The 15,227-nt window shown below is 40.3% G+C and overlaps 1 protein-coding gene across 1 annotated transcript in view; it reads left to right on the top strand.

Moving 5' to 3' along the window:
- Positions 1–14,094: 14,094 nt before the first annotated feature.
- RAMP3 (receptor activity modifying protein 3) overlaps positions 14,095–15,227 on the top strand; it is a 46,022-nt gene continuing 44,889 nt past the window's right edge. Inside the window, exon 1 of the mRNA XM_007500449.3 lies at positions 14,095–14,730. Within this exon, the coding sequence (XP_007500511.1) occupies positions 14,679–14,730 (52 nt within the window). The 5' untranslated portion in view covers positions 14,095–14,678. The remainder of the gene's footprint in view (positions 14,731–15,227) is intronic.

The following is a 15,227-nucleotide window of genomic DNA, read 5'->3' as shown; positions in this document are numbered from 1 at the left end:
AAATTCACTAGGGCAGAAGAAAAATTGACCAGGGTAATTCTCCTCCCTTGTTGATCAGTTTTCCCCATCACATTTATGTTCATTTATTTGATTTTTATTCACTTCAGATATGTTAAGAGGATGCTTTACATATAATACTAACAAGATAAAAGCCGACTACAACTGATAAAGAAAATGCAGAAAAAACTTCTAAAGAAATAATATTGAAAGCTTGAGCCCTTTCTAGGTTATGATGATCTAATCACTGGAGATGGCATTTAAGTCTTCTGTCCACTTTTGCAGGATGACCACTTCCCATTTCCAGTTTGGTTATTATGTTGAGAAATAACTGGAGTCAAGCCTGGTATACCTAGCATCTTTCCAATCTGATGTCTGCTCTGTTCCATTTTGATTTCTACTATTTTAAAGCATCACAGTAAAACTAAGTAAGCATCTCTTATAAAGACACTTAAGTGTAGATTTGGTATCTTAGCATAAGCTGTAGCCCATTCTTGGAATGCTCATTTTTACCTCTTGTAATTTTATTACTTTCCTTCTAGACTTAGCTCAATTACCACCTCCTACATGAAGTATATTCTGATTCCTCTCTTCCTCACACAGTTGCTAATGACCTCTTCATTTGTTTTGTATTTACATGTTATGTATTTTGTTTTTACATGTCTGTGTACACGTTATTTCCTCCCAATAGAATATGGCTTCCTTGAAAGCAGGAACCATTTAGCTTTTGTCTTCATATCTCCAATATCTTGTATAATTCCTGGCACATGGATGGCCTTTAATAAGTGCTTGATGAAAAAATGAATGATCTAAATCCAGTTGGGGGATTTTCTTAGTCTCTTGGCTCATTGCTTCCAGGCAAAAACCCTGAGAAAATGTATGCAAGATCAATTGATGAATCAATAATTCAACAAGAAGGAATTACTTATTATGTGGCAGGCAAGTAGCTCTGTGAAGAGGCCTGACATCTTTGCTATCACCAACATTAACCACTATGTTGCAAACCCCCAGAGTAATTTAATTGACTATTAATAACATTCTTTACCATTGCTTAAGGAGTTATTAAATAATTTTTAGCATGAATCCTTTGGGCGATTTTCATAAATTCTTTGTTGATTTACAAACCACTAAATGGGAACAACTGCTTTAATCATATTCTGACTAGGGCAGTGCACAGTAGGACTATCCTCACTCTTTCTGGACTTTATGAACGATTTAGAGATCATTTAGTCTAGAGGACCTTAAAGATTTTTGTTTCATGGACTCCTTTGGCAGTGAAGTAAAGCCTATGGACCCCTTCTTAGAATAATGTTTTTAAATATATAAAATAAAATTCAGAGGTTTGAAAGGGATGACAATTATGTATACCAAAATTCAGTTATTAAGATAGTTTTTTAGAAGATCATAGACTCATGGTTAAGAACCTCTGCTATACATTTCCCTTATTTTACAGTGGAGTAAACTGAGGGTTAGAGAAGTATAATAACTTGCTTTAATTCATAAGCAACTAAGTTGGGATTCAAACCCAGATTCTTTGACCAAATCTAGTTCACATTATTAACATCATATGGGTGGATGAAGACATATTGAAATGGGAAGGATGGAACATTTACTTCAGATGATGTTTGTTTTTTTATTTGTATCATCAGTGAGTTTGCTGAATTGGGAGAATGAGGGGCAATGGGGAAAAGGGGTTAAGGAATGTTTTAAAGATTTGGAAGAGTGTCTAGGGTATTTGACCCCAAGTTAAGATTTTCCAAGCAGGAATTATTTCCCCTGTTTTATTCTTCCTAGTGTATAAAAAAATGTTCAGATATTCTCCATGGAAGAAAAGGTCTGAAATCCAATTGTGGATTCTGGGTTTTGTAGTGAAAAACTTGGTTACACTAGGGAGGACAGACTGACATCTTCCTTGAACACCATCATCTTTATCTTTATACTTCAGGCACTAACTGTAATGCCAATGCAGACCTTATTACTCACCTTCTTTCTGCCTTCTAGCTCCCTGAAGCCATAGCTGTTGTTCACTGCTCTGCCTGCACACATGGTACTGACCCTGTCTCCAGGGAAAATGAATGAGCAGATGTAGCAGTGAAGCTAGAGACCTTAGAAGGGCCTGAGTTAATTTTGACCCCAACAGTTACTAATGATTTCAATCCATCCCTTTCCTACAATGACAAGGAAGTGGAAAAGTGGGAAAAATTTTTTAAGTCAAACAAATTAATGGAATATGGGTATCATCAGAAGGCAAACCCATGCTCCCTAGAAATTTCTATAACCAAATTTGTCAATCCATCCATAAATATGGTCATTTTGGCACTCAAGGCATTGTAGACTCTGTTAAAAAAAAGTTTGATAGCACCTGGAATAACTACAATTGCCTCTAAAGCATGCATAGCTTGTCCTACCTGCCAGGCCTTTAATCAACATGCCTTTTGAGGAAAAGCCTTTGGTGGACACCTTCTCACTTACACACCATTTGAACACTTACAAATTGATTTTTATCTCTATGCCAAAATCTGGACAGTATAAATTTTGTTTAGTCATAGTAGATCAGCTGACCAGGTGGCCAGAAGCATTTCCTAAGTGATCAGGCCACATCTGTTTTTGTTTCCAAAATTCTTTTGAAAGAAATTATTCCCTGTTTTGGCCTCCCAGCACAAATTGATTCAGATAGAGGAACTCATTTTATTGATTCAGTCTTATCACACATTCACTCATGTTTAGGAATAACTCCTAAATTTCATGCCCCATACCATCCCCAGAGCTCTGGCCAAGTTGAGCAAATGTATAAAGAACTTAAAACTATGATTGGAAAATTGTGTACAGAGACACATTTAAAATGGCCCGAAATTCTACCTCTGGCCCTATTTTAACTCAGAAGCAGACCCAGAGGTGATTTACATATCTCACCATTTGAGACAGTACTTGGACATCCACCTATTCAGGCACCACCATTTATCCCTGCCTATATGTCATTGTTAGGAGGGGATACAACCATTGTCACATATATCAGACAATTACAAACTAAATTGTGAGAACTCCATGACTCTGGAGCTGCTGTCCAAGCAGGTCCCATAGACTTCTCGCTTCATGATTTAAACCCAGGTGATAGCGTCTACCTAAAGAATTTCAAACGTACTAGGCCGACTGAACCTGTTTATAATGGACCATTCCATGTCCTTTTGACTACACCAACAGTTATTAAAATTAGGGAGAGGGACTCATGGATTCATTGTAGCCATGTAAAACCTTCTGTTGATAATGAATAATTGACTGTATCGATTTTATTTGACTATTGATCAAAATAAGACTTCCCTATTGCTGGATCTGTATTATTTTGTTGCACTGTATTTAATCTTTCTATTTGAACAAATTGCCCTTTTGCAACAATACATATATTACCTCAAAAAAACTCATATTAGTAATCTATATTGACCTGATGTGCCCTTCATAACATTTTGTGCCTTCTGTAAAATTTTAAATGTATTATTGCTATTATACCTCCATTACTTTATCTATCTCATTTACACTCACACTGTGAATTATGGCAAGTTAAGGAAGAAATGGATTTTATTTTTCATCAAAAAGTAGCCTCTATATTTTACCTCTATAATTGTGAAATATACACAATTTTTATATTTATTATTATTATTTTTCTTCCTGAATGTGCAATACAGTATTTGAGTTTTTTCTCTTATTTTTTTATATTTAAAGCACATGTCACCAATATTGAAAAAAAGTTTTTTTAACTGCTTTACTTTTTGCAATAGAATAAACTAAGATGTTCATTTGCCTAGCATATAGATGCATACCCAAAAAAGCTTAGGACTTTTAACCTGCCACTAACTTATATCAGACTTTTGCTTAATGACTATATCTGAATCAAGGAAAAAATGGACCACAAAGGAACACAGAAGTTGAACTGCAAAGTGCCACATAAGCACAAAAGGTAAAAAACCAAATCAATCCTTTGGGGATTGATGACATTCTGCGCAAAGAGCACAGGGACTTGATCATGTATGAGACTTGAGGTTGCGGCTGTTTAACATGTGTTAAATGCAGGACTTCCTTGTACCACACCCTTTATCAAGTATATAATAACAATTGTTTTGGGTCTGACTCCATAATCCTTGACAGCAGAAAAAGGGTCAAACCAGGGAATGTCATCTCCCATTTGTTTCAAGACCTAATTTTTTTTCTCTCTCTATTTTCTTTCATGATGTGACAACTTACTGTAGTCTAGAATACTAAATTGGGTTAGTGAGTGATTGTTGTTGTAGGCTTATGGGACATGGATCACTATAAGAACCTATTGTGATTTGTGAATTTTCCTCCTTTTTCTTAAACTTTTTCATGTTTTTGATATTCTATATTTCACTCAGAGGTTATTTTTAAATTTATTTGAATTCTTTGATGTTTTTTGATAATTGATCCACATGCCTTATGACTTGACCATGTATCTCTGTGTGATTCCTATGTGTATCCCTGTATCCTCCTCAGGGGGGGAATGTGTTTTATTTTGTAATGAAAAGTTTTAAGTTTCTTTTGAGACAAAATTTTTTTTAAAGATAAGAAATTTGATGCCTCTTGGAATCCAGAGATTAATTTCCCTGTGGAAGATGCCATGGAGATGCCTGAGGAGACCACACGCTGCTACAGGAGTTTCTGAGCAAAACTGAATGTGCAGAACTGTACTTTGGGGGGTTGAATACATTTGTTTATATGTACTTTGTTGTACCAAAGGGGACTGCCCCTAATTGATTTTGTTCTTGATTCCCTTTTGTTTCCTTATCCCCAAGTTGTTGTATTTTCCCTGTGTAAAATTGTATATATTTTAGTTAATTATGTTTAAAATGATCCATTGGGGAGACTGGTCTACCCAAGGATCACAGGGGAGAATGTTCAGGTGGAAAATTTGCCACACCTGAACTACATTCCCAGCATCCTTTTAAGTTACATCCCCATTTTATGTAAAGATGCTTGGGAGATAAATTTGGCTGAGACCCATACTGCAGATCTCTCTCTCTCTCTCTCTCTCTCTCTCTCTCTCTCTCTCTCTCTCTCTCTCTCTCTCTCTCTCTCTCTCTCTCTCTCTCTCTCTCCTCTCTCTCCTCCCTCTCTCTCTGTTTGTGTCTCTCTGTCTCTGTCTCTCTTTCTTTCTCTCTCTCCTCTCTCTCCCTCTCTCTCTTTTTTGAAGCTTGAGCTTTTGGTTAAGTGCTACAGGTGTGAGTCTCTGGCTCTTTTGTTCTGCTTACTTGACTGAAGAACCTTTTTTTTTTCTTTACTCTCTTTCAATTTATTATTAAAATTCCTATATATTTTTCAATACTAGGAGTATTTACTTATTTTTACTTCTAGAAACTGAAAATAGTCCAATTTTGTTCCATCATAGAAAGGTAGTGGGATAGTGGAAAGAGCTCTGGCTTCAGAATCAGAAGAACTGATCTGTGTCATTGATTACCTGTGTGATGTTGGGCAGTCTTGCCTCATCTCTGTGGTTCAGTTTCCTACTTTATAAAATGAGGGGTTTAGATCATTTCCAATATCTCTCCCATATCTAAATCCTATATTTTATTTTTCTTATACATTTTTTTTCATTTTCTTTTTAATAATTCAAATATACTCAACATTTCCATATGTACATAGAACACAGGAGCATGGTTCCTGAAATATAACTCTTGGGGACAACTAAGTGGCTCAGTAGATTGAGAATCAGGCCCAGAGATGGGAGGTCCTGGGTTCAAATGTGGTCTCAGACACTTCTTAGCTGGGTGACACTAGGAAAATCACTTAAGCCTTATTGCCTAGTCCTTACCACTCTTCTACCTTGGAACCAATACACATATTGATTCCAAGATGGAAGATAAGGGTTAAAAATTTTTTAAAAATCATAACAGTTACATAGACCTTGTTTTTCTTTTTGTTAAGCATATAACACATTCAACATATAAACTTTTGAAGCTGTTCTACTTATCTCTGAGTTCTTCTAGCTTTCCTTCTGTTCTTTTGCTTTATTTTTTCAATGTTATTAGTAGAATAAATATAAGTAGTTAAATCTGATTGTGGATTAAAGGAAACCCAAAATTTGGCTATATCAGTCCAACATCCCAATCTGATTTGGGCTAATTGGTTGTAGACTTCTTTTTGTAGACTATGACATTTCTGGAAAACATTTCTGTGAAATTATGCAAATAGCCTTCAGAGACATAGCATAAGCTCTTTTGGAAGGAAACATTTGCAGCTCTCTGCAGGTGATCTTTGTTCCAATTTCCCAAAGCAATGAAGATACAAACTGAAATGCTTTAAGTAGGAACTGAAGGATTAATGAGTTGTGTCATCTAATATGAGTTGAAATTGGAAATGAGTTGCTTTGAAAGTCCAAACTTGCCTATGAACAAAGAGGTAGAACATCTAAAAGTCTGGTGGATGAAATTCATCTCATGAATTTCTAGCCAAAGTGTGACTATAGGCTAACCAAATACTCAGACTGTGATAATTCTGCTTTTCTTTTGTTATTGTTAGAACTGGAAGAAAAATGCCATAGCATAGAGAGTGTTATTTTATGTTTTGGCCTTCTGATGGATGTCAGGGGAAGATTGGAATCAGGGCTTCCAAGGAAATGAAAGAATGTAGGGCTCTGGGGAGGATGAAGCAGATGGAGATGTCTCCAATTCAACAAATATTTATTCAGTGTTGACCATATAGAAGGCACTGCCAAGCATTGTGGGAATACAAAGATGAAGAAAGCATTTTCCCTGCCATGTTTGTTAACCTTGCAGTAGATTAGTAAGATATACAGACAACTATAGTGCAAGCTGGAATGGGTAAAGCCTGTGGAAGAACTATAAACAAAATGCTGTTGGACCTCACAGAAAGTAATCTTTTGATTACTTTGAGAAAGTGATTGTTGAAGGCTTCAAAGAAGAGATGGCATTTAAATGAGGTCTAAAGGACGAATAGGAAATAAGCAAGTGGAACTAGGGCCAGGGGGTATTCCAGGCAAAGGCAAAAATAGGAACAGAGGCTCAGAGGCAAGAAGTTGTGAGATATATTCAGGGAACAGGAAGTAGTTTTATTTTAATTGGAATGTGGGGTGTACTGGGAATTGTTTACCAACTGACTTGGAAAAAACACTTTTAAGCTTAATCTGCATTGTGAACACTTTCTCTATTAATTTCTTAAATCTAGACAGGCTACAAAATGATAAATCAAACCACAATTTGTTAGGTTTGCTTATTTCAGAGTTGGAAGGCTCACACTGAAAATTTAATAGTTTTGGGAGCTTGTAAGAGCAGATTCCACAATAACCCCTGAATGTTTGAGACATAAATGGAGAATAGTGGGAAATAAATAAAGTTGGGGCCAAAATGACAAGGACATTTCATAGTAGACCAAGGAATTAGTCTTCTGGAAACAATGGGGAACCATAGAAAGTTTTTGACCAGAAAAATGACATGGATCATAGGATTTAGACCTAGTAAAGTCTGAAATAGAAATGTTAATCTGTGTGACACTATTTCTTGTTGCTGCAGTGACTGATGTACTTTGGCTTGAGACTAGAGAAAGCTGCGACTAAGTGTGGGGACACACTTGCCTATTTGCAATGGAGATAGAAGAACTTGGAGAGACACTGAGAGATACTGAGGCAGGGGAATGCTTTGGGGTTTGCCTACTGATCCCTACTGATGACTAGTGAATCAATATTTCTCCTAATCTCCTCCTACCCTCTTTCCCTCCCCCCTTCACCCTCTGCTCCCTGTCTCCCTCACCTCCCAGTTCTTCTTGAAGCCTTTGGCTTCTTCCCTCCCACCCCCCCACCCCCTGAATGAACTATAAAGTTACTCTTTTCCTTTTCAAGTCAGGGGGTTTATTGGGAAACAGGATGGGAAACTGAGGTAAGAGGGATGAGGATGTCCCTAATCTAAAATGAAGATTATGTGGGCTTGGGACATCACAACTGTGACAGAGGGACAGTCAGAGATGGAGGACAGCAGTTAAAATCTTTTTCCTTCTTCACAAAGCCACCAATTTCAGTAGCCCCCCTCAAGGGTCCTTCAGCCTGGGACAGAAACTGAATAATATCAGTTCAGCTTCTTCCTCCTGGCCAGCTTCAACTCTCAGAGACAGAGAGCCAGAGACACAAGTTTCTCAGTTTCTCCTGGCCAGCTCAACTGCCTCTCCTCCTGGGAACATTCCATTTGGAACCTTCTCCTTGACTGACAGACAGGTCCCCAGCCTTGTTTCTTGCATCTTGGCTTGTCCTGCAAAACCTCTCTCTCTTCAAGTCTCTACCACAAGTCTCTGAGAAATCTAGCCCAATCCCCTCATTTTTCAGGTGAAACTGAAGCTTAGGGAAATACAGTGAATTTCCTCATGTGTAAAAGAGGGATCAGGAAACATGCATTAATATTTCACAGGGTAGTCATGAGGAAAACACTTTGCAGACCTTAAAGCCTACACCCATTGTGATTATTGCCCAAGCCAACACTTACAACAGTCTGTAAGAAGCAGACTTGGAATCTATACATGTCTGTTGACTACATTTCCAATGCTTTTGTCTCTGCCCCACAGTTATGTTTCAACATAATCAGACTGGAAACAGGGGAGAGCCCAAGATACCTCTATTTCTTTGGTTGGGGGGCAGAGCATTGGGTATTATGGCTTAAAGCTATTAATGTTACTAGAACTAGAGAAGGGTGAAAAGGTTTAGGAATACAGTCTTGCCACAGGCTCAAGAATACTTGACCAGAGCTGTGAAAGAACTGAACTGTGAAAGAACACAAGAACTGAAGGTCTAGCCACCTGGTTTTGGCAAAGGTGCTTGTTAATGGCCTTCTATGGAGGAATGGGGCAGGAAAGTGGCCTCAGACAGCTACATGGCACATTGGCCAGAGTACCAGTAGGAAGACAAGTTCAAATCAAATCTCAGAAACTTATTACATGGGTGACCTTGGGCAAATCACTCAACCTCATCTATAAAATGGGGATGATAAGAACATCTACCTCTCATGCTTGCTGTGAGGAGAAAATGTGATATTTGTAAAGTGGAGGTGTTGTTTCTAACTCAATAAATATTTATCTGGTGTCTACTATATAGAAGGCACTGCCAGACATCGTGGGAACACAAAGATGATGAAAGCTTCTACCTTGCCCATCTGCGTTGACCTTGTAGTAGGTTAGTAAGGAATACAGATAACTACTATGCAATCTGGGATGTGAAAACCTGTGGACAAACCACAAAGAGCTGTTGGACCTGACTGTACTTCCAATCTTTTGCTTACTTTGAAGAGAGAATTGGAGAAGGCTTCATCTAAAACCCAAGCATTCAGGAATAAATTTAAGTTATTATTACCATATTATTCTATAAAACCCCAAATGAGACCACAAAGAGTAGGACACAACTGAAATCACTGAACAACACATGGAAGTTACTTTTAGTGTGTCTTGGGAGATAGGATGATGGTGGCTGGTCTCTGGCTTTCCAAAACTGGATTTTGAGAAGTGTTTTTATATGTCTTTCTTTCCTTTTGAACACATGACAGGAGAAGAGTTTTAGTGTGACTTCCCATTTGGTTTAAACTAAGCAGCAATCTGCCTCCTCTTTCTAACTCCCCCTACCCTCTCCTGACACCATCTGCTCCCCCGTCCCCCATCTCTACAAAGGCACTTGGCTTGAAAGAAATAAATCAGAGAAAGTTCTTCCCTTTCCCTCTCTACTTCCCCACCCCATTAATTGGCATAGAAGGCCATCACTTATGGTTGTGATTTACTGGCTGAAAATTTTTCCTTGCCTCATAGTCTCTCTTCTGTAGACCTGCTGCCCTTATCATATTGTTTGAAATAAACCATCCAAATCCACCAATATTTATTTAGCACCTACTAGGTGAACTGTGAGATGCAGCATTGTAGTGGTTAGCCAGTAGGACCTGAGTTCACATTTCACCTCTGACACAAATTAATGTATGATCTTGAGCTGAAGCATATAACAATTTTCTAAGACTAAGTTAGATGGTTCTTATCTACTTTTTTTTTTAAACCTTTACTTTCCATCTTAGAATCAATATTGTATGTTGGTTCTAAGGCAGAAGAGCAGTAAGGGCTAGACAATAGGGGTTAAGTGACTTGCCCAGGGTCACCCAGCTAGGAAGTGTCTGGGATCATATTTGAACCCAGGACCTCCTGTCTCTAGGCTTGACTCTCCACCAAGCTGCGCCATGCTCCCCCCCACCCCCCAATCTACTTCTGTTGAATGAGCGCTCATGTGGATAGATTCATGGGTTTGTGATATTTGATGTTGCTGTATAAACATTGTGAAAAAGCAAACCCCTTTATTTCTCTTCCTACTTCCTTGCCCCTCCTTCCTCCCCCACTCTCACACTTTGTACACTGAGCTTTGACCTAATTGGGCAACTTACAGAAGCCAAGAGGACTGTGGATGCTTTCCTTGGATGAGAGAGTAGTAATAGGAAGTATGAGTATTGTGAATTTTAGATTTACTCCGACCTGCTTAGTCTTTAGAATTCTAGCAATCAGGAATGTATACACCCCCACTTAAGGATTAACCATGAGGAGGATGGCCTATGACCAATATGTGCTAACAAGTGACAAATCAGAAACAATTGACAGACCCCTTGGGCTGTCCTAAGCCAAGCTTAAACTATCATTGGCACATGTGAGATACAGGAAGTGATGTAAAGAATTGTCTATATATTTCGTGTCACTTCCACTTTCCAGTCTCTTGGGGACGTTGGGCTCTCACAGTTCAGTGTTGGAAGCTCGTGGTGGCATTCTTGGCGTGCTTGCATGTTTTTGCTCTGTAGTATGGGTTAGGTGAGGCATCTTCCCTAAGTAACCTTGGTGAGTAGCTGCTGATTCCTCCTTTCCTTTACCTCCTAAAGCACAATCCTCTTAGGAGGCTCTTCATCTTAGAGTAGACCTTGTGGCTGGAAGCCAAGCTAGATTTAATCTTCTGAGGAGGCCTCTTCACTGAGGCCTCTGAACTTCCCTTGTCTTAGGCTAGGCCGGAGAAATCTTACACCCTTTCCTCTCTCTCTTCTTCTTAATTCCTTCCTACTATTGTAATTAAACCACCATAAAAATCCCAAACTGACTTGAGTATTTTATTGAGATTGAATTTAAATCCCTGGTGATCACTAAAATAATATATTCAGTCAACAACCCTAATTTTTACCCTTAACAATCTCTGAAATAACTGTAGTTCCATCATATTGTCAATGTATTCACTCTAAGGTATTTGTATTCATAAACTATTGTATATGTTATACAGGGGGAAACATCTTTTTTGGTCATTTTTTGGGCTTGGTCATTTTATTCTAGTTCACTGGAAATTGAAACTTGGGTGAGTTGACTGAAGAGTTTAAAAATCACTTAGTGATTTCTAGTTAATGGACCTCCCAGCTGTTTTATTATGGGTATGGTTCTGACTTTGTTATCTTGTCGTGTGCTGCTTTCACTTAGAAGAGTATTTATTTATTGTATAGCAGAAGAGAACATAAACCATGAAACGGTAGAGTGCTGAGGATGATGCCTGAATTTAGTATTTGGTAAATTTGTTGTGATTTAGCACTCCAGTGGCAAATTGATGGCACATGTGACAGAGAGGGCATGGAGAACCCTCTCTGTGGGCACATGTGCCATCACACACCAGAGTTCATTACTAGAAAGCCAGAGGGACTGGAGTCTAGCTGCTCCCCTCCCCTTCTCCATGAGCCTGAGGACATTTTTCACATGACCTGTCCCTCTGCCCAGCAGTCCAATGGGAGCCCTTCCTCCTTCCCTTTCAGAGTGAGGTTGCAGTGGGGCCAGCAGCCTGTTGAGTCTGTGGTGAAGGTGAATCTCTTGGTGGGGTTGGAGATGAGCTAGGTTTGAGAGGGATCATTCCCGTTTCCACCTCAGTGGAGGACATTTCTGACATGACTCACCTCTGGTCAGCAGCCCTAACGGGAGTACTTCTACTCTCTATCCCATGTCTAGGGTAAAGGGGGGGACAGGTGCTGATGTGGGGCACTCAGTCTCTAAAATGGTTGCCATCACTGATTTAGCATAACTCAGTGAGATGATTCAAATAATATTACCTCAAGTTCCTACTATATTGATTCTACAATGTAAATGATTTTACACTGTATTGATTTTTATAACTGAGTCTGCATCTGCCTAAAACCACTTTTCTATGCCCTTTAAGTTCAGGAATTCAGCTCTTCCTCTGAGTTACTTTAAAATTATAATTAAAAGAAAAGTTGATATATTTCATACTCATGGCCCCTCAGATATTTCTGGGACTTCTGTTTGTTATCTTTAAGTCCTAGAAGTTAACTTGGTACTGTTCCACCAAAATATGTTGTCTGTCCTTGCCTATCCTTGTACAATAATAGGAGTTTTTTATCTCTTCCAAGGAGACAGCAAATTTGGTAGTTTTGATTCCATGACAAATATTACAAGATGCAGATGGGTCCCCTAAAACAATTGTGTTGTTGTTTCAGTTGGCCCAACTCTTCATGACCCCATTTAGAGGTTTTTTTGACAAAGATACTGGAATGATTTGCCATTTCTTTCTTGAGCTCACTTTACATATGAGGAAACTGAGGCAAAGATAATTAAGTAACTTGCCCAGCTGGTCATCTAGTTGGAAAGTGTCTGCAACCATCCAGAGTTTAACTCAGGAAGATGAGTCTTCCTGACTAGCTCTGGCACTCTATTCACTGAACCACTTAGCTGCCCTGTAAAATAAACTTTCCTTAATTGTCAGAGGGGTGTGATTAGCCTCACCTGAATGCCAGCCCCCTTTTCTTTAATAGAGCCAATCCTAGTGTTTCATGATTACTAAGACACCTTCTTTGTTGTATGCCAAGAGAGGGTCCTCTCCTCATTGGGGTTGCTGGATTTATTGAGGTTGTCAATTTGACCTACTTTGTTAGCAGATATATGTATGACTGTTAATAAACTGATTTTGCTGATAGTCATATATCTCAATTTGCCTTTGCTCATTTTATTTGCCAAATCAACATTACATATTGTAGAAGTGGTGACTACCTTTAATATCTCTCCGTTTTAAAATGGCTTCATAATGATATAATACATTTCACAAGAGATTTGCTATTGACCTCCAGAACCACCCTCCTTTGTGCCACATGAATTTCCTTAGATAGAAAGAGAGAGGTCATCTGCTAATTTCTTTTGGAAGGATGAGGTGAACAATTCTTTGAAATGATTTTAGAATTTATTTGAGTTAAAAGGTACAAATAAGATCAATCTTCTCTCATCTCAGAAGGAAGAAAATGAAAAAAAGGTTTAAAAATAGAAAAAAAAAGCAAGGGTATATTCTACAGTATTAGATAGCCACATAAAGCTATCAACAATATCAGTAACCTTTATCAAGTGCTAGCCACATTACAATTCACAGAAAACAATCTCCTGAAAGACAGAATCTTTGTGGTTCTGAAGAAAATGATTGTGTTACTTTTGTATATTAGGGTAGTAGCCTGACTTATCAGGAAGAGTGTCCAAGTTGGAGCCAGAAAACTTGGGTTCAAATTTTCCCTCACTTACTAACCAGAGACCATGAGCAATTAATCTCTCAGAGCCTCATCTGTAGTATTAGTACTAGCACTTGTAGCAACGTGTTATAAATGCCACCTATTATTATTTTTATCACAACTACAAGAATAAGAAGTTTATTGGTGGGGGGCAGCTGGGTAGCTCAGTGGATTGAGAGTCAGGCCTAGAGATGGGAGGTCCTAGGTTCAAATCCGACCTCAGACACTTCCCAGCTGTGTGACCCTGGGCAAGTCACTTGACCCCCATTGCCTAGCCCTTACCACTCTTCTGCCTTGGAGCCAATACACAGTATTGACTCCAAGACAGAAGGTAAGGGTTTAAAAAAAAAAAAAGTTTATTGGTTTGGGAATTGGCATCTAATTTTGGACAGTTCTTACCTTGATATCTTCTCTTCTTGTGTGTCTATCTTGTGTGCGCGCGCACTAAGCCCTGTGAACGAATGTTTATTGATCCTTGCAAGAGAAAAGGCACGAAGACCCAACTATATACGTATGCACACGGGCGGCTGATGCACAAAGTAATGGGGACGCACACACACACACACACACACACACACACACACACACGTCTCCCTTTGTCCCTCATTCCTCCCACAGTCCTTCTTATTGGTAGTTCCGGCCCCTAACTTCCCTGGAAGATCCCAGAATAGCCACTACATCCTCTTCATCCTTCAACCCATCCAAAGGGACCTGCCTTTGGGGGAGGGAACAAACCATAAACCTAAAAGAAAAAGAAAAAAGGAGAGTTCCAGGTCCTGGGCGCGGAGGGGCAGTCTGTCTCTGCTTAGGAGGCGGGAGAGAAGTCGGTTGGCTTTCCTCCCGCTTCTGTGCTTGGGTTGGGAGAGCAGACGCACTGAGCCTGGGAGGCACGCGGCATAGAGGAGAAGGTGGAGGGTCCTTAGGCGCGGCCAGGCTGAACCAGGCTAGTGGGCGCTGCAGAAGCTGCTCACCTACCTCGGGCTGTCTCGCACTCCCCTTTATCCCCGGCTCCTCCTCCGATTCTCCCTTCACTGTCCCTCCTCTCCCCGCCCCCTGGAGTCCGAGCCGGCCCCTGGCTCCCCTCTTCTGGGAACCTTCCACCGAGGCTTCTCTGGAGCGAGCGCGATGGAGCGGCGAGCGCGTCGGGGGCTGCAACTTTTCCTGGTGCTGCTCTGGGGTAAGCTGGGGGCCCCTGGGCGTCTGAGCTGGACAAAGGGGCTGGGAGCCGACTGGGCCCGAGGGGCTTTCTCGCTTTGGGTCAGGGCAAGGTTTCTTGGTGCTGGGAGACCTCTTTCTGAAAGGAGGGGAGCGGTCGCCTGCCTCCTGGATCCTCCAACTTTCTCCTACAAAGTCTTGTCTGCTCGCCAGGAACTGTTTACCTGGAAAACCTCGCCTTCCCTCCTTCTGCCTTGCCCTGCCCAGCCCTGCCCTGCCCTGCTCCACCCGTGTGCGGGGAGGTGGGATCGAGTTGGAGGGGGCGAGGGTTAAACCTCGGTGAAGGATGAAGGAGCTGTCCCTGCTGCCCACTCTCAGAACTTGGGCGCGTGGTGAGGCTGGCCCGCGTGGATGTGAAGGGGGTTGTGGGGGGGTTTGTAGGCGCCTGGGGGTGGGGCATGCGGCCGAGAGCCTCTATCTCTTCTGCCTCCTCCTTTCTCTAAAAGCCCCAAGCTTAGG

This window comes from Monodelphis domestica, chromosome 7 (genome assembly GCF_027887165.1).
Source record: "Monodelphis domestica isolate mMonDom1 chromosome 7, mMonDom1.pri, whole genome shotgun sequence".
NCBI lineage: Eukaryota > Metazoa > Chordata > Mammalia > Didelphimorphia > Didelphidae > Monodelphis > Monodelphis domestica.
Note: the sequence above shows the minus strand (reverse complement) of the source record. Positions and strands in the feature narration are given on the sequence as shown.